This window comes from Ursus maritimus, unplaced genomic scaffold, assembly GCF_017311325.1.
Source record: "Ursus maritimus isolate PB19 unplaced genomic scaffold, ASM1731132v1 scaffold_23, whole genome shotgun sequence".
In the NCBI taxonomy this organism is placed as follows: domain Eukaryota; kingdom Metazoa; phylum Chordata; class Mammalia; order Carnivora; family Ursidae; genus Ursus; species Ursus maritimus.
The window spans coordinates 17687426-17712146 of record NW_024424786.1 but is presented as its reverse complement, the minus strand read 5'-3'; the positions used below and the strand labels follow the sequence as shown (position 1 = coordinate 17712146).

The 24721-nt window shown below is 37.2% G+C and overlaps 1 protein-coding gene across 2 annotated transcripts in view; it reads right to left on the bottom strand.

Moving 5' to 3' along the window:
* The window catches only part of DNAJC24 (DnaJ heat shock protein family (Hsp40) member C24), a 72998-nt gene extending 57108 nt beyond the window's left edge, over nucleotides 1-15890 (bottom strand). The window contains exons 1-2 of one of the 2 annotated variants that reach the window (XM_008686858.2): nucleotides 14770-15890; nucleotides 13830-13973 (exon numbers count right to left, since the gene is read on the bottom strand). In XM_008686858.2, coding sequence (XP_008685080.1) covers nucleotides 13830-13940 — 111 coding nt within the window. In that variant the 5' untranslated portion in view covers nucleotides 13941-13973; nucleotides 14770-15890. Of the gene's footprint in view, nucleotides 1-13829; nucleotides 13974-14769 lie in introns of those variants that run through there. The other variant, XM_008686859.2, reaches the window with a different exon arrangement.
* Between the last annotated feature and the right edge of the window lie 8831 nt (nucleotides 15891-24721).

Sequence of the window (24721 nt, the reverse complement as noted above, 5' to 3'; positions counted from 1 at the left end):
CTTTTTCAGCCGGTCCCCTGAGTCGAGCTGGGTAGGTACCAGACCAGCCTGAACATCCACGGAATCAACCTGAGACGCAGGAAGATACATCTGGATCTCTACAAATGAACATCTCCAGCGCTGAGTATTGAGGTACGAAGCCGGGAGCCGTGAAACCGTGCACAGATATCGGAAGATATACGGAAGGGGGAGGGAACCGCCACGTTCGGCCCTGGGAAGCGGTAGCCACCTGCACGGGGCAGCGGGCAGACTCGCAGACTGGCACCCGCGAAACAACAGACTGAGACGGAGAGCCGGGGAACACTCGCAACCAGACCGAGGGCCGGAGCTATGGAGCGCACGGGGGCGGCTGGTGGCTAGCGGTGTTAGAAACACAAAGGACAGAGACGAGCCGGCCCTAGAAGTGATGTCTGGGAAGCCGGGTGTGGGGCGCACATCCTGGGACGCTGCGGGGTTGAGCAGTACCAACAGTCACAGAGTTAAAGTGGCCAGAACATCAATGGAGAACGGTCCGCGATCCCTCTGTTCTGAGACAGAGACTGAGATTCGGCCACTGCGGCTCAAACTCTCAGAAGAGGCACAGCAAACCGCCAGGGAAAGCTGCCAGAGAACAAAAGCCTGGAAATACCGGCTCACAGTGTGCCCATCCCCATCCCCCCTTGCAGGGGACACTGAGACTCTACCCAAACAGGGTTGCCTGAGTATCGGTGCGGCAAGCCCCTCCCCCAGAAGGTAGGCTGAAAATTCAAGAAGCCCACATCCCTAAGATCCCCATAAAACAAGGGTACAATGCCTGGTCCCGGTCAATAATCTGGGCTCTGGACAACCCCGCGACCTCTCCCCATCAGAATGACGAGAAGGAGAAATCACCCCCAGCAAAGAAAAGACAATGAGTCTGTGGCCTCTGCCACAGAACTAATGGATATGGATATAACCAAATTATCAGAAATGGAATTCAGAGTAACAATGGTCAAGATGATGTGTAGACTTGAAAAAAGTATTAACGAAAATGTTAAGGAGAATATAGAATCTCTAAGGGCGGAAATGAGAGCGAATCTGGCAGAAATTAAAAATTCTATGAGCCAAATTCAGTCAAAACTAGAGGCTCTGACGGCCACGGTGAATGAGGCAGAAGAACGTATCAGCGAATTGGAGGATGGGTTAGTAGAAGACAAAGCTAAAATAGAATCTGGACTTAAAAAAATGCACGCTCAGGAATGTAGGTTACGGGAGATTACTGACTCAATGAAACGTTCCAATGTCAGAATCATCGGCATCCCCGAAGGGGTGGAGAGAAACAGAGGTCTAGAAGAGGTAATTGAACAAATTGTAGCTGAAAACTTCCCTAATCTAGCAAGGGAAACAAACATTCGTGTCCAAGAGGCAGAGAGGACCCCTCCCAAGCTCAACCACGACAAACCTACGCCACATCACGTCATAGTGCATATCACAAATATTAGATCCAAGGATACAGTATTGAAAGCGGCCAGGGCAAAGAAATTTCTCACGTACCAAGGCAAAGGTATCAGAATTACCAGACCTGTCTACACAGACCTGGAATGAGAGAAAGGCTTGGGGGGCCTTTTTAAAGCTCTTTCAGAGAAAACCATGCAGCCAAGGATCCTTTATCCAGCAAGGCTGTCATTCAGAATTGATGGAGAAATAAAGACCTTCCAGAATCGCCAATCATTGACCAATTTCGTAACCACGAAACCAGCCCTACAGGAGATATTAAGGGGGGTTCTATAAAGGTAAAAAGGCCCCAAGAGTGATGCAGAACAGAAAGTCACAATTGATAGAAACAAAGACTGTACTGGCAACATGGCATCATTAAAATCATCTCTCTCAATATTCAGTCTCAATGTAAATGGCCTAAATGCTCCCATAAACGCCACAGGGTTGCAGATTGGATAAAAAGACATGACCCACCCATATGCTGTCTACAAGAGACTCATTTTGAACCTAAAGATACATTCAGACTGAAAGTAAAGGGATGGAATACCATCTTTCCCACCAATGGACCTCAAAAGAAAGCTGGGGTAGCAATTCTCATATCAGACAGATTGGGTTTTAAACTAAAGACTATAGATAGAGACACAGAAGGGCACTATATTATTCTTAAAGGATGTATCCAACAAGTGGATATGACAATTATAAATATATATGCCCCCACCAGGGGAGCAGCAAGATACACAAGCCACCTCTTAAGCAGAATAAAGAGACATATAGATAAAAATATGTTAATAGTAGGGGACCTCAACACTCCACTATCAGAAATAGACAGAACACCCATGCAAAAAATCAACAAAGAAACAAGGGCTTTGAATGCCATATTCAACGAGTTGGACCTCATAGATATATATAGAACACTACACCCCAGAACCAAAGAATACTCATTCTATTCTAATGCCCATGGAACATTCTCAAGAACAGACCATGTTCTGGGACACAAAACAGGTCTCAACCGATATCAAAAGACTGAAATTATCCCCTGCATATTCTCAGACCACAACGCTTTGAAATTGGAACTCAACCACAAGGAAAAATTTGGAAGAAACTCAAACACTTGGAGATTAAGAACCATCCTGCTCAGGAATGATTCGATAAACCAGGAAATAAAAACCAATTTAAACAATTTATGGAGACCAACGAGAATGAAAACACAACGGTCCAAAACCTATGGGATACTGCAAAGGCAGTTCTAAGGGGGAAATACATAGCCATCCAAGCCTCACTCAAGAATAGAAAAATCTAAAATGCAGTTTTTATATTCTCACCTCAAGAAGTGGAACAGCAACAGAGGGTCAGGCCTAATCCACGCACGAGGAAGCAGTTGACCAAGATTAGAGCAGAATTCAATGAATTAGAAACCAGGAGTACAGTAGAGCAGATCAACAGAACTAGAAGCTGGTTCTTTGAGAGAATCAATAAAATTGACAGACCACTGGCAAGACTTATCCAAAAGAATAGAGAAAGGACGCATATTAATAAAATTATGAATGAAAAAGGAGAGGTCACAACCTATAACTGGAAACCTATAAACTACCAAGACTGAAACAGGAAGAAATTGATTTTTTAAACAGCCAATTAATTATGAAGAGATTGAGTCAGTGATAAACAGCCTTCCAAATAACAAAACTCCAGGCCCGGACAGTTTTCCTGGGGAATTCTACCAAACATTCAAAGAAGAAATAATACCTATTCTCCTAAAGCTATTTCAAAAAATACAAACAGAAGGAAAGCTACCAAACTCATTCTATGAGGCCAATATTACCTTGATCCCCAAACCAGGCAAAGACCCCCTCAAAAAGGAGAATTACAGACCGATTTCCCTAATGAATACGGACGCCAAAATCCTCAACAAAATCCTGGCTAACAGAATCCAACAATACATTAAAAGGATTATCCATCATGACCAAGTGGGATTCATCCCTGGGATGCAAGGGTGGTTCAACATTCGCAAATCGATCGGGGTCTTAGATTTTATCCAGAAAGAAAAATTCAAAAATCATATGATTCTCTCAATAGATGCAGAAAAAGCATTTGACAAAATACAGCATCCTTTCCTGATTAAAACCCCTCAGAGTGTAGGGATAGAGGGTACACTCCTCAATCTCACAAAAACCATCTATGAAAAGCCTACAGCAAGAATCATTCTCAATGGGGAAAAGCTGGAAGCCTTTTCCTTAAGATCAGGAACACAACAAGGATGCCCACTCTTGCCACTATTATTCAACATAGTACTAGAAGTCCTTGCAACAGCAATCAGACAACCAAAAGGGATAAAAAGTATCCAAATCGGCAAAGAAGAAGTCAAACTGTCTCTCTTCGCAGATGACATGATACTCTATATGGAAAACCCCAAAGAATCCACTCCCAAACTATTAGAAGGTATAGAGCAATTCAGTAAGGTGGCGGGATACAAAATCAATGCTCAGAAATCAGTTGCATTTCTATACATGAATAATGAGAATGAAGAAAGAGAAATTAGGGAAACCATCCCATTTACAATAGCACCAAAAACCATATGTTACCTTGGAATTAACTTAACCAGAGACGTAAAGGACCTATATTCTAGAAACTATAAATCACTCTTGAAAGACATTGAGGAAGACACAAAAAGATGGAAAAATAATCCATGCTCATGGATCGGAAGAATTAACATAGTTAAAATGTCCATGCTACCCAGAGCAATCTACACTTTCAATGCTATCCCGATCAAAATACGGAGGACATTTTTCAAAGAACTGGAACAAATAGTCCTTAAATTTGTATGGAACCAGAAAAGGCCCCGAATCTCCAAGGAACTGTTGAAAAGGAAAAATAAAGCTGGGGGTATCACAATGCCGGATTTCGAGCTGTACTACAAAGCTGTGATCACAAAGACAGCATGGTACTGGCACAAAACAGACACATAGACCAATGGAACAGAATAGAGAACCCAGAAATGGACCCTCGGCTCTTTGGGCAACTAATCGTTGATAAGGCAGGAAAAAATATCCAGTGGAAAGACAGTCTCTTCAATAAATGGTGCTGGGAAAATTGGACAGCTACATGCAAAAGAATGAAACCTGACCACTCTCTCACACCATACACAAAAATAAACTCCAAATGGATGAAAGACCTCGATGTGAGACAGGAATCCATCAAAATCTTAGAGGAGAACATAGGCAGCAACCTCTACAACATCGGCCAAAGCAACCTTTTTCATGACACATCTCCAAAGGCAAGAGAAACAAAAGATAAAATGAACTTGTGGGGGGGCGCCTGGGTGGCACAGAGGTTAAGCGTCTGCCTTCAGCTCAGGGCGTGATCCCGGCGTTATAGGATCGAGCCCCACATCAGGCTCCTCCACTATGAGCCTGCTTCTTCCTCTCCCACTCCCCCTGCTTGTGTTCCCTCCCTCACTGGCTGTCTCTATCTCTGTCGAATAAATAAAAATAAAATCTTAAAAAAAAAAAAAAGACTTAAAAAAAATGAACTTGTGGGACTTCATCAAGATAAAAAGCTTCTGTACTGCCAAGGAAACAGTCAAAACAACTAAGAGGCAGCCCACGGAATGGGAGAATATATTTGCAAATGATGCTACAGATAAAAGACTGGTATCCAAGATCTACAAAGAACTTCTCAAACTCAATATGCGAGAAACAAATAAACAAATCATAAAATGGGCAGAAGATATGAACAGACACTTTTCCCATGATGACATACAAATGGCTAATAGACACATGAAAAAATGTTCAAAATCATTAGCCATCAGGGAAATTCAAATCAAAACCACAATGAGATACCACCTTACACCAGTTAGAATGGCAAAAATTGACAAGGCAAGAAACAACAATTTTTGGAGAGGATGTGGAGAAAGGGGATCCCTCCTACATTGTTGGTGGGAATGCAAGTTGGTACAGCCACTCTGGAAAACAGTGTGGAGGTCCCTTAAAAAGTTAAAAATTGAGCTACCCTATGATCCAGCCATTGCACTACTGGGTGTTTACCCCAAAGATACAGACATAGTGAAGAGAAGGGCCATATGCACCCCAATGTTCATAGTAGCATTGTCCACAATAGCTAAATCGTGGAAGGAACCGAGATGCCCTTCAACAGATGACTGGATTAAGAAGTTGTGGTCCATATGTACAGTGGAATATTACTCAGCTATCAGAAAGAACAAGTTCTCAACTTTTGCTGCAACATGGACGGAGATAATGCTAAGTGAAATAAGTCAAGCAGAGAAAGACAATTATCATATGATTTCTCTCATCTATGGAACATAAGAACTAGGAAGATCGGTAGGGGAAGAAAGGGATAAAGAAAGGGGGGGTAATCAGAAGGGGAATGAAGCATGAGAGACTATGGACTCTGAGAAACAAACTGAGGGCTTCAGAGGGGAGGGTGGTGGGGGAATGGGATAGAGTGGTGATGGGTAGTAAGGAGGGCACGTATTGCATGGTGCACTGGGTGTTATATGCAACTAATGAATCATCGAACTTTACATCAGAAACCAGGGATGTACTCTATGGTGACTAATATAATATAATAAAAAAAATTAAAGAAAATACAGACTTCAATAAATGGGAAAAAAAATACCAACAAAGTTCAATACTCATCTCATGATAGATACTTTTAGCAGACTAGAGATAGGAAGAATATCCCCAGCCTGAAAAGCGGCATCTAAAAAACATAACAGCTAATATACTTAATGGTAAAATACCGTAGGTTACCTCTCTCTAAAAATCAGGAACAACACAAGGATATTTCTCTGACCACTTCAACTGAACACTGTACTAGAAGTACATAACTAGTGCATTAAGGCAAGAAAAATAAATATAAGGCACATGGATTATAGAAAGAATTAAAGCTCTCTTTATTTGTAAGTGGCATAACTGTGTTGGTAGAAAATTCTAAGGAATCTACCAAGATAGCTTTGAGACAACTAAATAGCAAATTTAGCAAGATTGTGGGATATAAGATCAGTATATAAAAATAATCTATATTTCGGGCGCCTGGGCACAGCGGTTAGCCGCCTGCCTTCAGCCTCAGGGCGTGATCCCAGCGTCTCTGGGATCGAGCCCCACATCAGGCTCCTCCGCTATGAGCCTGCTTCTTCCTCTCCCACTCCCCTGCTTGTGTTCCCTCTCTCGCTGGCTGTCCTATATCTGTCAAATAAATAAATAAAATCTTTAAAAAAAAATAATCTATATTTCTGGGGCACCTGGGTGTCTCAGTCAGTTAAGCAGCTGACCTTGATTTTTTGGCTCAGGTCAGATCTCATGACCCTAGGATCAAGCCCCACAATGGGACAGGCTCCACACCTCAGCCTGGAGTCTGTCTTGAGAGTCTTTCTCTGCTTTTTCCCACCTTGTGCGTGTGCAGCACTCTCTCTCAAACAAATAAAATAAAAATAAGTAAACTATAGTTCTATATGCCATCATTCAATAATTAGAAAATAAAATTTTAGGGGCGCCTGGGTGGCTCAGCTGGTTAGCGTCTGCCTTCAGCTCAGGTCATGATCCCAGGGTCCTGGGATTGAGTCCCATATCGTGCTCCCTGCTCTGTGGAGAGCCTGCTTCTTCCTCTCCCCCCGCTCATGTCTCTCTCTCTCAAATAAAGTCTTTAAAAAAAAAAAAAAAAAAAAGAAAATTTTAAAGAATACCATTTACAACAGAACCAAAACCGACAAAAACCAGAAATAAATACAATGTGCAGTACTACACTGAAAGTTCTAAAAATTTCTGAGAGAAATTGAAAAGATAACTTATGTAATGCAGAGACACAGTATATTCCTGGATTAGAAGACAAAATATTATTAAATGTCCACTCCACCAAATAGATATATATTCAATACAGACAATTAAAATTCAGGCAAGATTTTCTTTAAATGGAAATTCAGAAGCTGATTCTAAATTTCTACGGACATGGAAGCAAATTAAAAATATTTTAAAATAACTAAACTTGAAAAGAAGGATAAAATTAGAGAACTTAACTTCACATGACTTTGAAACAGGCTATAAAGCTACAGAAATCAAGATGGAGGCTTAGTAAAAGAACAGACAAATATACCAAACAAAATAGAATCAGAAATAGACCCCTACTGCCAAGACATTGACAATACAACGCAGAGAAGAAAATCTTTGGAAATCTTTGCAATAAGTGAACAGCTGGATATCCACATTGAGGGGAATAAAAACATGACCTCCCCTCACACCATAACACACACAAAAACAGGTCTAAAGGTAAAAGCAAACTATAAGCTTATAGAAAAAGACGGTATTATCATGACCTTCTTAAAGACACAGAAAGCACTAACCAAAAACAAACATGTGATAAATTGTATTTCACCAAAAACAAAATCTTCTGCTTATCAAAAAACACCACTAAGAAAATGAGCTTGTAAGCCATAGACTAGGAGAAAATATACACTATATATACACAAGATCAAGAATGTACTTAAATTTTTTAAAAGATACTTCAGAAAATATAATTATACAAATAAGTAATAATAATATTTAAAAGTGCTTAAAATCATCAATCAGAGAAATACTAAAAAGCCACTTGAGAGATCACTATAAATATAGAATTGTGCAGTGGTTCTCAATGGGTTGGGGAGGTTGGCAATTTGGACCCCCAGAAGACATCTTTAGTTGTTATAGGTACCCAGAATGTTGCTAAACATCCTACAAGGCACAGGACAGCCCCACATAACAAAGAATTCATCCTGTCCAAAATGTCAATGGTGGCAAATTGAGAAACCCCCAATAGATGAAAGAGACAAATAGCATCAAATGTTGGTGAAGATCTAGAGCAAATGGAACTCTCTGGTATGTTACAGAAGGGTATGCAAAATGATTGATTCACTCCGGTGCTTGACAGATGCTACCATATTAAGGGTAAAATGGCTTCTCCTTTACAAATTAAAGATCAACATGGCCTACAAGGCCTGCATGATCTAGACCCAGTCCACTTCTCCAGCCTCATCTCTCAGCTTAAATGAGGTACAAGGATGATCAGTATTAGAAAAAATTTTCAATCAAGTCTACTTGACTTTATTGAGAGAAATCCTAAAAATTCTGAGATAAAAAAAAATCTTATCATTTAGTCAACTTAATACCTAAAGAAGGGACATAAATACATTCCTGACAGTAAAACATCTACATCTCTCATAGTAAACACTAACAGTTTTGGCAAAATCACAGATCTATTTGGCAAAACTACAGAAACAACAAGGATTATATAAGCTAATGGTCCTCTACCCCTTTTGTAAACTGGGTTAACTGGAGACCATTACAGAGTTACTGATATTGGCTTTAGACACATCACAATACAGGTTGAAAAATTAACAGTTCAGAAAGATACTAAATACCGCAACTCATTTCACCAAAGAATGGAGTCATGTGCAAAAGTGGCCTAAATTGGCACACATTCAATAAAAACATAACACAAACTATAAATGTGAGCACATATGCTATGTTAAAAGTAAAAAGCAAATTAATTCCATTTTGATAATATAATTATACTATATGCAAATATATGCACATACATTATGCACAAAATATGCAAAATAGCCAATAAACCCAAAATATTATCGCTCAATATGTAATCAACATAAAGTCTGATTATTTTATATTCTCTTTTTGTACTAAGTCTTCAAATGTATTTTACATTTATAATAAATTTCATTTTGGACTTATCCACATTCAGGTGTCTGGGAGGTGGAGGATGGTGGCTGTGCTGTGTGCGGCACTGGTGGTGGTGCTTATGTGGGTGAAAGGTCTGGGTGGGATCAGCTGGTCTAGTTTCTCTATGATTCTCTTTATTCTTATCTCCGTCTCTACTGATGAAACTACTGGATGCAGTGGTAACTTAGGACTTGAGGACTTCGCGATAAAGTTCCAGTGATGGAGGGAGATGGGCAACTTAAGTGCAGTCCGTATCTGAAATGATAATGAATACAGTAAAGAATATAGAAAATGTTTTTATGTAATATAATTTTTGGTAGGTTAGCCAACTTTGATCTTTTATAGAATAATGGGAGACATAAAAACTAAAATAAAATGCTATTGAGGTTTTATTATCATATATGTTTCATGGACAAAATAATTTTCCTTAAATTTGGTGGTGGAACCCCACATTTTTACTGGCTAATATATTTTGGGTTCTAGGATCTTCTTCCCTAAAGGGGTGATGATAAAATACACCTTTGCTGGGCAGCTGTGAAGACATGGAAAAATGTTTTTTAACTGCACAGCACACAACAAATGTTTATTGTTCTATTATTTTTTAATCTTAAAACTAGAATTCAGTCATTAAATTCTTAAGAAAATGTTTAAGACACATGGGGCTTTTATGTAAAATATGATTATTTTTTCTATTTGATATTTTATATGTTGCTTAAACATTATGGTATTTATTAGCATTTTTCAGATTGTTTTAGTTAACTCAGGAGATAATAGGAGATAATAAACATAGGTTTATAAAAATATTTATTTTCTAATCATAAAATAACACTGATTATTAAAAACGGGAGAATGCCAAACTGTATAGGAAACAAAAATCAGTGACAATTATGCCAACCATTGATAATTACTGTTGACATTTTGGCGACTTTTCTTTCATTCTCCGTATGCCATTTTCACGTGATTGTGAACAAATTGAATATTACCAATGAATTTTGATATTTTAAAAAAAGGTTGTTATATGCAACTAATGAATCATCGAACTTTACATCAGAAACCAGGGATGTACTCTATGGTGACTAATATAATATAATAAAAAAAATTAAAGAAAATACAGACTTCAATAAATGGGGAAAAAAAAAATACCAACAAAGTTCAATACTCACTCATGATAGATACTTTTAGCAGACTAGAGATAGGAAGAATATCCCCAGCCTGAAAAGCGGCATCTAAAAAAAACATACAGCTAATATACTTAATGGTAAAATACCGTAGGTTACCTCTCTAAAATCAGGAACAACACAAGGATATTTCCTCTGACCACTTCAACTGAACACTGTACTAGAAGTACATAACTAGTGCATTAAGGCAAGAAAAATAAATATAAGGCACATGGATTATAGAAAGAATTAAAGCTCTCTTTATTTGTAAGTGGCATAACTGTGTTGGTAGAAAATTCTAAGGAATCTACCAAGATAGCTTTGAGACAACTAAATAGCAAATTTAGCAAGATTGTGGGATATAAGATCAGTATATAAAAATAATCTATATTTCGGGGCGCCTGGGTGGCACAGCGGTTAAGCGTCTGCCTTCAGCTCAGGGCGTGATCCCAGCGTTCTGGGATCGAGCCCCACATCAGGCTCCTCCGCTATGAGCCTGCTTCTTCCTCTCCCACTCCCCCTGCTTGTGTTCCCTCTCTCGCTGGCTGTCTCTATATCTGTCAAATAAATAAATAAAATCTTTAAAAAAAAAATAATCTATATTTCTGGGGCACCTGGGTGTCTCAGTCAGTTAAGCAGCTGACCTGATTTTTTGGCTCAGGTCAGGATCTCATGACCCTAGGATCAAGCCCCACAATGGGACAGGCTCCACACTCAGCCTGGAGTCTGCTTGAGAGTCTTTCTCTCTGCTTTTTCCCACCTTGTGCGTGTGCGTGCACTCTCTCTCAAACAAATAAAATAAAAATAAGTAAACTATAGTTCTATATGCCATCATTCAATAATTAGAAAATAAAATTTTAGGGGCGCCTGGGTGGCTCAGTTGGTTAAGCGTCTGCCTTCAGCTCAGGTCATGATCCCAGGGTCCTGGGATTGAGTCCCATATCGTGCTCCCTGCTCTGTGGAGAGCCTGCTTCTTCCTCTCCCCCCGCTCATGCTCTCTCTCTCTCAAATAAAGTCTTTAAAAAAAAAAAAAGAAAATTTTAAAGAATACCATTTACAACAGAACCAAAACCACAAAAAACCAGAAATAAATACAATGTGCAGTACTACACTGAAAGTTCTAAAAATTTCTGAGAGAAATTAAAGATAACTTATGTAATGCAGAGACACAGTATATTCCTGGATTAGAAGACAAAATATTATTAAATGTCCACTCCACCAAATAGATATATATTCAATACAGACAATTAAAATTCAGGCAAGATTTCTTTAAATGGAAATTCAGAAGCTGATTCTAAATTTCTACGGACATGGAAGCAAATTAAAATATTTTAAAATAACTAAACTTGAAAAGAAGGATAAAATTAGAGAACTTAACTTCACATGACTTTGAAACAGGCTATAAAGCTACAGAAATCAAGATGGAGGTATTAGTAAAAGAACAGACAAATATACCAAACAAAATAGAATCAGAAATAGACCCCCACTGCCAAGACATTGACAATACAACGCAGAGAAGAAAATCTTTGGAAATCTTTGCAATAAGTGAACAGCTGGATATCCACATTGAGGGGAATAAAAACATGACCTCCCCCCCTCACACCATACACACACAAAAAAACAGGTCTAAAGGTAAAAGCAAACTATAAGCTTATAGAAAAAGACGGTATTATCATGACCTTCTTAAAGACACAGAAAGCACTAACCAAAAAACAAACATGTGATAAATTGTATTTCACCAAAACAAAAATCTTCTGCTTATCAAAAAACACCACTAAGAAAATGAGCTTGTAAGCCATAGACTAGGAGAAAATATACACTATATATACACAAGATCAAGAATGTACTTAAATTTTTTAAAAGATACTTCAGAAAATATAATTATACAAATAAGTAATAATAACATTTAAAAGTGCTTAAAATCATCAATCAGAGAAATACTAAAAAGCCACTTGAGAGATCACTATAAATATAGAATTGTGCAGTGGTTCTCAATGGGTTGGGGAGGTTGGCAATTTGGACCCCCAGAAGACATCTTTAGTTGTTATAGGTACCCAGAATGTTGCTAAACATCCTACAAGGCACAGGACAGCCCCACATAACAAAGAATTATCCTGTCCAAAATGTCAATGGTGGCAAAATTGAGAAACCCCCAATAGATGAAAGAGACAAATAGCATCAAATGTTGGTGAAGATCTAGAGCAAATGGAACTCTCTGGTATGTTACAGAAGGGTATGCAAAATGATTGATTCACTCCGGTGCTTGACAGATGCTACCATATTAAGGGTAAATGGCTTCTCCTTGCCAAATTAAAGATCAACATGGCCTACAAGGCCTGCATGATCTAGACCCAGTCCACTTCTCCAGCCTCATCTCTCAGTTTAAATGAGGTACAAGGATGATCAGTATTAGGAAAAAATTTTCAATCAAGTCTACTTGACTTTATTGAGAGAAATCCTAAAAATTCTGAGATAAAAAAAATCTTATCATTTAGTCAACTTAATACCTAAAGAAGGGACATAAATACATTCCTGACAGTAAAACATCTACATCTCTCATAGTAAACACTAACAGTTTTGGCAAAATCACAGATCTATTTGGCAAAAACTACAGAAACAACTAAGGCTATATAAGTAATGGTCCTCTACCCCTTTTGTAAACTGGGTTAACTGGAGACCATTACAGAGTTACTGATATTGGCTTTAGACACATCACAATACAGGTTGAAAAAAATTAACAGTTCAGAAAGATACTAAATACCGCAACTCATTTCACCAAAGAATGGAGTCATGTGCAAAAGTGGCCTAAATTGGCACCATTCAATAAAAACATAACACAAACTATAAATGTGAGCCACATATGCTATGTTAAAAAAGTAAAAAGCAAATTAATTCCATTTTGATAATATAATTATACTATATGCAAATATATGCACATACATTATGCACAAAATATGCAAAATAGCCAATAAACCCAAAATATTATCGCCTCAATATGTAATCAACATAAAGTCTGATTATTTTATATTCTCTTTTTGTACTAAGTCTTCAAATGTATTTTACATTTATAATAAATTTCATTTTGGACTATCCACATTTCAAGTGCTCAAAAGACACATGTAGGTAGTGGCTACTAGATACTAACAGGGCTTATTGAGTAACATACTTCTAAGCATTTTACTTGACTATTTCATTTAATTCTCTCTGAGGCACACACAGGGGAAAGTAACTTGTCCCAAGTTCCCACAGTTGGTGGTAGAATCAAGATTCTAACTCAACCAGCATGACTAAGATCTCCTGCTCCAAACCAGCATGTTTTCTCACCTCAAATTAAAAAAAAATTTTTTTTTACAATATCACTGAAACTTTCAGTTAACCACATTAATACGTTAATTCCTGCTTTCATATTATACATTCATTTTATAAGAAACCTAAATTTATGGTCACATAAAAAAATTGTTTTCCCCATGATTTAAATCCGCAAATAAAGACTTACCATTAATACGAGTTTTTGATACTTTTGTTTTATGTCTGACACACTTGCAGATGGGTCTGCCCCCAGAATGCTGTACCAATCCTTTTTTGGTATCTGCTCAAATGCCATCATCCATTGAACAAGAAGTGGGCCTTCTCGGATCAGCTGAATAAAAATATCGATGACAATTCATTACAATTTGCAGGATCGAAGAAATAAGCAAGTACTTTCCTAAGGTCTTTAATATGTAGCGGAGTAATCAGGATTATAATGCAAACCTGATGAACCATATATTTTCATTTAAAACGCCCTAAGAATTTCATGTACAAGTATACAGACAAGTATGGGAAATCTGTTACAGGTTTTATGATATACGCTTATACCTTAAATTAATGAATTCCAACAGCCTTAAGAAAACAGAATTCGAAAATGAACGCGAGCGGTGGATGACCTCTAAGAAGGTATTTCTTCTAGTCGCCGGTAAAAGCCGCACATAGTAAATACTCACTAAACACAATAGAGGAATTTAATAAATGTTTACAAAATTTTAAAAAAAATGTTGGAAGCAAAACAAAACAGCAAAAAATTAAAATGAATTTGGGAGCATTCCCTCTTAATGTTTCCAGTTCATATTTCTTCCAGATTACCTTAAAAGAATAATATGGGGAACAGTCAGCTCCGGCAGGTAGACAGCATGAGTCCCTCGGTTACTGGCGCTTACAAAGAAAGAGCTCCTGAAACTGCTCACAGGAAACTCGAGCCCTCTAGATTACAGAAGAGACCTCGCCAGGAGCCCCAGAAATCAAGCAACCTCTTCCCACAGCTGTGAACTTCAAGAGACCCGGGGGGGCGGGGGGCAGGGCTCAAAATTGAGACTTGGGAATCCACTGTATTCCTTTCGGCTGCACCGCCCAGTCACAGGCGGCTAGCCTCTCCCGACTTTAGTCGATATCAAACTTACCAAACTTCATACAGTCCTTATCACCCACTCCTCGCCCGCACTCTGCCAAAACCCGGAACCGGCTTCTTCTTCCGCCGGAAGTCATTGCCCTGACGTGACCACGTTTCTAGTCGAGCCCTTGTGGCAGAGGCACCGATCTCAAGGGGCGCTCCGCCCTCCCGGACGCGGTCGCTATGGTAACCAGTCTTCGCTTCCAAGGAGTTCTAAGCAGTAAGTGCCCGAGCTGTGGAAAAAGGTGTTCTTCGCCTCATTCTAACTCCCTCTAGTCCCAACTCCGAGACTGTGGCGTCTCTCCTCTCCCTCAGCGAGCGCCACCACTCCCCTTCGCCTCGGGCTTCCTCCGCTTTCCCCAAAGCTTCCTTCGCTTACCCTAGACCCGGCGCTGTTCCCAGTCCCTTCGTGGTTGCTGACCGTTCTCTGGCGTATGAGGAGGGTGGGAGTGCTGGGGTGGGGGCTTGAGAAGGGTGAGGAGATCTAATTCCTCTCTTGTCTCTACACTTCCCTTAGAATGTTCTCATTCGAAAATTAAGAGAAAACCTGTACCGATTGAAGTTTTTTTTTTTTTTTTCAGTTTTAATAGTTTTTTTCTGGAAAAGATGTTCAAGTTAATTCTTGTAGATGATCTTAGCAACCGATAACTTTTCAAAGTCCTTTCATATTTACTATCTCGCTTCACTTTCACTTCAACCCAGTGAGGCTAGTAAGGTAGGTGTTAATATTCCCATTTGGTAGATGAGGAAGCAAACCAAGTGTCAAGGCCAAATAGCTAATTGTATAGCAGCAGAACAGGACTCTTAGTAAGTGTGCATCTTAGCAGGGTAGCCAGGCCATCTTTCAAGCTCATGGAAAAAGAATAAACCACTCTGCTTTAGGGCAGATGCTGGACCCTGCAAATGGGCACTGTTAGGTTTTTTGTTAGTTTTTTCCTTCTTGCCTCTCCCTTTCCTTCTGTTGTTCCCTTTTATTATCTCTTGTCTGTACTACTTGCCTCACGTTGACCTCTTTTCCTTGCATTGTTCCCAGAGGTGAAACTGCATCTTGTGTTTTGGCAGCATGATTTAAATTTCACTTGGAGATGTTAAGATAGTTTTGTTGCTATTACTACTTAAATTTGCTTTCCTTCTTTTTTTTTTTTTTTTTTAAAGATTTTATTTATTTATTCGACAGAGATAGAGGCAGCCAGCGAGAGAGGGAACACAAGCAGGGGGAGTGGGAGAGGAAGAAGCAGGCTCATAGCAGAGGAGCCTGATGTGGGGCTCGATCGCAGAACGCCGGGATCACGCCCTGAGCCGAAGGCAGACGCTTAACCGCTGCGCCACCCAGGCGCCCCGCTTTCCTTCTTTTTTATCTTTCTTCTACCAAATCTCAGTTTGAGAAGCAGTCAAGATAAACCTAAGTACATTAAATAACATATTTTAATATGGTCACTTATTTAATGATGGTATAAAGAATAACTGAATGACATGAGAAAGAAAATCTAAAACGAAAAGTATAAATTGGGTTCTCCATAGGATTTTGTCATGTTTAAAATTAGGCACAAAGAGCATTAAGCTAAGTCAGAGGATCTGATTTTAGTCCTGGTTCTGACATACCTTCATACCTTCTGTGTGGCCCTAAGGAAATGTGTTAAGTGACAGACTTAAGTGCTGTTCTGAATACTTTCCTATACAGAATGACACCCCCTTGAACTTTTTAGACCTCAAATACCGACCTTTCCACAGCTTAGTCCTTCCTCATAGATAGTTATGCTCAGATCCTCCAGTTTTTACAGCAAGAGCACATTACTTTTATGATCCATTAGGGGATTATGTTTTCTCTTTTATTCCCTTTTTTTAGCCAAATTCTGAAAAGTCTGATCACAGTACCTCAGTTTTCTCAATTCATTTTTTTCATATTTGTGTGTGTGTGTGTATGCATGTGTGTATTTAGGTTTAGATTGTAAGAGGTACACCTTCTTTTCCCCCAGCAGTTCCCAAGTGTTCAGTCATTTCATCTCAACATACTTTAGCTCACATCAATAAAGCATACTTTACTTTGCAACTTTTTTTTCATATCCACAATATCATTATTCTGCTGAAATGATCAATAATTCATTGACAATATCTAGTCTGTGTTTACATTTCCTTAGTTGTCTCAGAAATGTCTTTTTATGGTTGGTTTGCTTGAATCATGATCCAAACAAAGGCTGCACATTGCATTTGATTGTTCTGTCTCTTTAGTATCTTTTAAGCTATAGCAATCCCACTTCACTACTATCTTGGTTTTGTTTTTTCCTTTCCTGCCATTAGTTTATTGAAAAACCAAATTAGTTGTCTTACAATCTGAATTTATTTATACTAGAATAAACTTCTTAAAATACTTTTTACATGAATCCCTGCTCATTTGTCTTTATTTTTCATTTTCTAGAGCATTATTGCCCAATAGAAATATGATGTAAGCCACAAATACAAACCACATATATGATTTTAAATTTCCCAGTAGCCATATTAGGAAAGCAAAAAGAAACTGGTGAAATGAATTTTAATAATATATTTTATTTAACCCAATATATTCAGAGTATGATCATTTCAAAATATAATTAGAAATTATTAATGAGTCATTTTACATTGTTTTTTCATTCTAAATCTTTAAAGACTGTTGTGTATTTTACCTGTACAGCTCATCTCAGTTTGGACTTGCCACATCTTAAGTGCTCCATAGTGCTGTATTGAACAGGCTGTGTCTAAAGAATAATGTCTTGGGGTGTCCAGCTGGCTCAATCAGTAAAGCATGTGACTCTATATCTCAGGGTCATGAGTTCAAGCCCCACATTGGGTGTAAAGCTTACTTCAAAAAGTAAGTAAATAAATAAAATAGAGGATAAAATCGTAACTCTTTAACCTGGCGTTCACTTACCTCCCAAATATGATCCTTAGTTTTCCAGCCTCATCACCTATTACCTCCATACATGAAACATTTAAATAATGGGATCTTTTCTTGGTATTTCTTCCATAGTCTTGTTCAGGTGGTTCTCCTTGCTTATACCATCTTTGCTCTTTGCTCCACCTATTAATTTTATTCCTCTTTTCAGACCCATCTCTTCCATCAAGCCTTTTATGTTGACTCAATCCTTAGAAATAGTTCCTCCTCTCAACTTTCATAGCCAGTTCCATATGTCCTATCCCACAGGGTACTGTTACATATTTTGGATGTATGTTCTGATTCCCTAATTCTGTAACCTCTTGTAAGGGCAGGGACACCTCTCAAAGAAACTAAGCACCAGCTATTGTGCCACATCTCTGAAGTTCTCACTATCTTATTTTAAGAAGGTAATTTATCCATTTTATCTAAAACTGACATATCAGAAATATAAACTGTGTTAGCATAATGGTTAAGGGCATGAAGTCTAAGGGCACGTGGGTGGCTTAGTCAGTTAAGCATCTGACTCTTGATCAGCTCAGGTCTTGATCTCAGGGTTGTGAGTTTGGGCCCTGCGCCAGGCTCCACACTGGGTGTGAAGCCTACTTTAAAAAAAAAAAAAAAAGAGCATGAAGTCTAGAGTCAGACTGCATAGGTTGAACCCAGACTATGTCTCTTATTGGTTATATGAACATTTTAAGTTAACTAATCTCTATGCCTTGGTTTCTTTCTCTGTAAAAAAGGAATAATAATAGTATCTTCCTCTAGGTTCGTTGTGAGGATTCAATGAGATAATAATGCCTGAAAGTAGTAAATATTCAGGAAAGATGAGCTTTTGTTGTTATTAATAGTGAAATATTTGTTGCTGAGTTTTGACTATTAGAACATTAAGAATTCATAGCTATATTTTAGGAATTTCTGAACAGAGCAAATGAATGCTACAAACTATTGAGTTGGAAAAATGACTCCCAAACCCAAATGTTTGTTGAACTATATAGTTTGTGGATAAATTAAAAGCCTGGGCAAATACCTCTTAATTCCCATGTCATCAACATTTAACATAAACAAGATAGACATTTAATTTCAACATGATTGACCAAAAAATAATCAAGGTGATTGATCAAGTTGAGTTAAATGTAGATGTAGATGTAAATATGGTTATAGAGTATAGATACAGCAGGGGTTTAAGAACCTTGGTTGTAGCAATGGCAAAAATCAATTTTTACTCAATTTATCACTTCAGTACTTGTCTGCCCATTAATTAATGTCTTCCACACAGTAATAAATTCTTAATTTGAGATCATATTAGTAAATTGTGCTTCTTATTGATGGATAATATTTGCAATATATACAGTGTAGTTCTGCTGTTTTTATCCTAGGATTATATTTATATTTACTTGACTCTTTCTACTGGTTTCATTGCCAACTCTTCTTCAATTTTCTCAATCTTACTTATTTCTGAGTTTTTAGGATTTTCATATTAGTAAACTAAGCTGTATTTATTTTTAAGTACCACAAAATATTATGGTTATGTTCTGAAATTAGATAATTGCCCCTACAGCAACTTAAAATCTGCTGGGAAGATAGGAAAACCATCAAGAATTAGCTACTGATGAGATAAACACACATATACACACAGACAGAGTACAGATAGAGCCTTCACTCACTTATTCATTCAATCAACAAGCCACTTATTGAGCGTCTACCATGTGTCCCACACTTTGTTACAAGAGACATAAGACAGTTTGCTGTAGCCCTTGTAAAAGCTTAGAGTTTATCTGGGTAAACAGACAAAGAAGCAGCTGAAATAGCTGTAGGAAGTGCTATGCCAGAGGAAATGCAGGTGCTGTGACAGTTACTAATTTATAGTTACGTGACTAGAATAAGGGGGATTACCTGAATGACTGAAATCCTTGACTCAAAATGAGGCTAATCCAGAGATGCATGGAAGTATTAAGCTTTAAATATTGAAGTATCAAGTTTTAATGGAAGGGAGAGACGAATGGTTAGAATAAGAGAAACTTTTCTTTTTCTTTTTTTTTTTTTTTTGGCATATTGTCATAAAGCTTTAGATGGTATTGAGAATCAGCTCTATTGAACAATCCTACCTCGTTTTTTAGAAATGGTTTTTCAGGGGCACCTTGAAAAGGTTGGCTCAGTCAGTTAAGCGTCTGTCTGCCTTTGACTCAGGTCAAATTCCTGGAGTCCTGGGAAGGAGCCCTGAGTCCATCAGTCTGGGAGTATCCCTCTGCCCCCGCCCCCCATTGCTCCTGCTCTCTCTCTCAAATAAATAAATAAAATCTTTAAAAAAAAATTGAAATGATTTTTCATTTTTGCATTTTTCCCCTCACTCTTTGTCTTCATTTGATCTATTCTCTCTTTTGTCTTTTCAGTGGTAATCATCAGTGAAAATTCATGAATTTGAGCAAGGCAGTGCACTAAGCAGGAGAGACAAAGAGGTAAATACTTTTGCTGACACCACACCTGTTGCTGTGTTTTTCTTGTTTTTTAACTTCAGTTGTGTCAGTGTTCTTTCAACCTTGTTTCATACCTTTTAGAGGTCTCTATCTTACCTAGACTTTTGTTCCTGTCTTACTACCTTCTTCACGTCTGATGTTTTAATCTTTCCATGAACCTATTAAAGATACCATCTATAATCCATTTTTTTGTTTCTCTTTAGTAATCATAAAAAATACCAAACTTATTTTCCCCATTCACTTCTTTTTTTAAATTTTAAAATTTAAAATTTTATTTTACATACTTATTAGAGAGAGAGAGAGAGAAAGAGTGCACTCGTGCACAAAGGTGGGAGGGGCAGAGGGAGAAGCATACTCCCCGCTTAGCAGGGAGCCTGTCCCAGGGCTCAATCTCAGGATCCCTGTATCGGTATCATGACCTGAGCCTCCCAGGATCCAGGGATCATGACCTCAGCCAAAGGCAGACGCTTAACCCACTGAGCCACCCTGGCATCCCTTCCCCCATTCACTTCTTTACCCCTTTCTCTTTGTTCTTATGACCACTCTGGCTTTTCTGTGAGCTTTCCAGTTACCTTGAAATTTGAACCTTGTGATGATCTGTTTCAACCATGTAGTAATATGCATTTATATCCTTTTTTTAAAGCATTCTTCTTCTCCATTTTAGTTTTTTAAAACTGAATTTTTTAAGTTTATTTTAGTCATGTAATTGACTCATGGAAGAAAGGTTAATCTGAATGATCAAGGGGTGTTAATTTGTGGGTTAAAATGTGTTAAACAGTTGATAGGAAGTCTGTTTAAGTCAATTAGAGAGTATAATGAAGATGTTTCCAGAGTGTTATGGAACCTTTTGAAGTTAGCTTGGAATTTAACTCCTGTATTCAACCATGGCACCCATATGAACATGCCATTGCATTTAGGTTTTTAAATTTGTGTATATTCCAATAGATATGAATAGATCTACATATTTTTTAAAAGTTTGACTTTAATACTAAGATTCTTATGTTTTGTTGTAGGAAATACATTCATGATTCAGTTCATCATTAGCATAATGAAAAACATGATCACTCTCATATTTTTTTCAAAAATAAAATGCAACTGGACTATATGCCCAACAAAACATTACTAGGTTTTTTGTTTCTGTACCTCTTTCTTTTTAAAACTAGATTAGTGTCATTATTATAGATTTTTAAATTATTTTTTAAGGAAGATTTTATTTATTTATTTGTCAGAGAGAGAGTGTGAGAGAGAGTACAGGCAGGGGGATCAGCAGACAGAGGGAGAAGAAGGCTCTTTGCTGAGCAAGGAACCTGATGCAGGACTGGATCCCAGGACCCTGGGATCACGACCTGAGCCAAACGCAGACGTTTAACTGACTGAGCAACCCAGGTGTCCCTACAGATTTTTTTAATACTAAGTATCTCATATAGAAAGGTAGCACTGATAAAGACATATAAAATTTGATGTGACCATTTAAAGAAATGATTTGTTTTCCCCTCCAAAATTATATGATATAATATTATGAAACATTTTAGTATTGGTTAATATCTTCAAAATTTCAAATTAGTTAATGTTATGCAGAGTTTAATAATGTTATGGTCAATTTTAATAGTTGAATATAATTTTTGTATAACGATAGCATTAAGATGAATGAAGCATTGCAACTTCAAGAGTTCAAAATCCATGGAGATACGAGGGTAAAAATCAAATTTTGAAATATATTCTTTACTTAGCATTAGGGTTACTATAGTACTATTTTTTTACTTGTGTCAGTTTACTAGTAATAAACACATTTAGCATTTCAGCTTCTTCTTGCAACCTTTCAGTTGAATTATTTAGAGACTGATGAAAAACAAATCTTATATGCTAAAGGGACTTCTGCAATGATGGATTAGATGCCAAAATAATGAAACCACACGGCTTAAAAAATATACTGAAGATAGATGTTTTCTGATGAATTTCCACAAAATATCATATTTTTAAAATATTTTAAACAATTCATAGTAATACTTGTTAATCTACTGTAGGAGCACCATGAGTACAGTCTTTTGTAGTTCATTAGCAATTTCTTTAATGAGTGTTTTTGTGTGATAGATAAAGTAACAGACAAATGACAGATTGTTTGCCTTTAATGATTTCCCTGTTTCAAGCCCATTACAAAGCAATTAGAAATCTGACAGCATTTTCACTCTGCATTACTGATCATCTAAAGTGATGAAGAATGAGAGGTGATGAATATTAATTGTATATTTTCATATGATTATCATAAATTATTACCTTGTCTGATGTGCTGCAGGTGAAGCAGGAGCATTAGAGAAAGACAGTCAGATATATTAATTTGAAAGACTATATGATTTTTGTCTTTGTAGTATAAAAACTGATCTGCAGTGTTAGTCTCTATGAATATTAACTTAATTTTTAGTTTTTATTTTGATTTGGGGTAACATAAACCACTTTTCTTATTTCAGTATGAGAAAGAAAATATTATTCCATAGTACAATTTACACATATCATTTAAATTCAGCATTTTAAAAATCTAATTTAAAAAATGAGATGGTGTTGGTGCCTGGCTGGCTCAGTTGGTAGAGCATGTGACTCTTGATCTCAGGGTTGTGAGTTTGATCCCCATGTTGGGTGTAGAGATTACTTAAAAATAAAACCTTTGAGATAGTGAATTTGTTGATATGCATATATATAATATTCAGATATATCAATACAGTGAAGGATCTACTTAGAAATAGATCTTATGTTAGTCCTAGGTTAAAGTCAGGTAATCCTGCAAAAGAAGTAAGATAAAAAGTGTAACAAGATGTAAAAGAAGATTTTTCTAGGTCCTCTGTAACAATTCTTTGGCCCCAGTCCATGGTAAATGCTGTTTCCCCAGTGTCTTGCTTCAGCTGTTGTTAGGACTAACATGCTATTATTACTTGATTCCCAACCTTGACTTTGGAGCAAAGATTGGTCCAGAAACTAGATAATAATCTTTAGTACAAGGAGAATTGGCATGCTTACACCATTTGAAATGATTAGAAATATATTTGGATTAATTTTACCAAAGTAAATTAATTTGTATTTTGATATCTCTCTAATTGTAGGTTTTAGTTGTTTATCAATACGTAATGAATGGAGTTGAATTTCATTGCACTAACAATACTGTGTCTTGTTTCAGTCCTGTTTTTTTTTTTTACCTTTTTGCTGTGGTTTGCTTCATGACATACATCTGTTAGAGAGCCATGCATTCCTGGAGCCATCTTTATTTATGAAGGTCATAATCTATATGATAGTAAATCAATATATGAGTTTTTATATGCATCTTATAACTCATTCTCCTTATTTTATATTTGATTATATATATTTATATAGTATGTATATATATATATAATGTATATAGATATGTATATGTATGTATATGTATTTTCCCATTTTATATATATCAACTAAAAGTGCCAAGCCTTCACAAATGAACTGTTTGTGTTCTGGAAATTTGAGTAGAGCCATCTGAAATTCATTACATATTTACTCAGTGAAAATTCAGATAGCATAATGATAAAAGCAAATTATCAGTAAAAAAGGTTGAGATCCTTATATTTAGTAGCCCAATTTCATAATATTTTTACTGGCTAAGCTTTCCAAATGTGTTATTCTTTATGTCTGATGACCTCCCAGTTTATTTTTTCTACAGGGACTTCGTCATCTATAAGGCAGGTCCAACTAGTACACTTTATAGAATCAGAATGTTGATTCCCAATGCCCTCAACTGCTTTCTGCTCATATTCCTTATCTTAGTGTTAGTCTAGACTTCAAGTTGATTATTTCTACAGCACAGCCAATTCTCCTTTTCCTTTCTACTTTTTCCCCCTTTCTTTCTACTTCTAACATACTACCATCCAACATAGCTCTTTGACTTTGGGCCAAAGTTTCCACTTCTAATTGGTTTAGATATCTTACGTATTTTTCCTATGACACCTGAGTTCATAGGAAACTGGGCTGTCCAACTGTGACACTCTTAGCAAATCAGTAGCTGAGGAAACAGACACCCTTAAATTGTAAATTATAAATATTTCGTCTTCTTTGATAAAAAGGAGACTTTGGAACACATTGTGGCTTTTCTAAAATTTCTTTCTTAGTGTAAGATGCAGAACTAAATACAAAAATGAGGTCTAATGTTTATAATTAACAAGCACTTTCACACCTTATATATTTCCTCATTTGATCTGTATAACAATTCTATAAGATGTGTAAGGCAGATGCTATTGTCATACACATAAGGAAATAAGACTGATGAGGGGCAGACGTAAGATTCAAACTCAAGTTAGCTGAGTCCACATCTTTTGCATTTTCTGTCACACTGCCTTAGCTGCCATATGTGAAAGCTCTTCTACTAAATGGCTAAAACTATACAGATAGAAGAACTTTAGAGTTCCCCTGTATTAGCATTCTTCCTTGTCCTTTTTTAGAGGAAATGAGCCCACGAAAGTTAAGGATTTACCCCAGGTCTGGCCCCAAACTAAGAACACAACTCGAGAATTTCTTGGGTTAGTTCCAGAGGTCTTTCCATTACAGTGCACTGCCTTCATGTT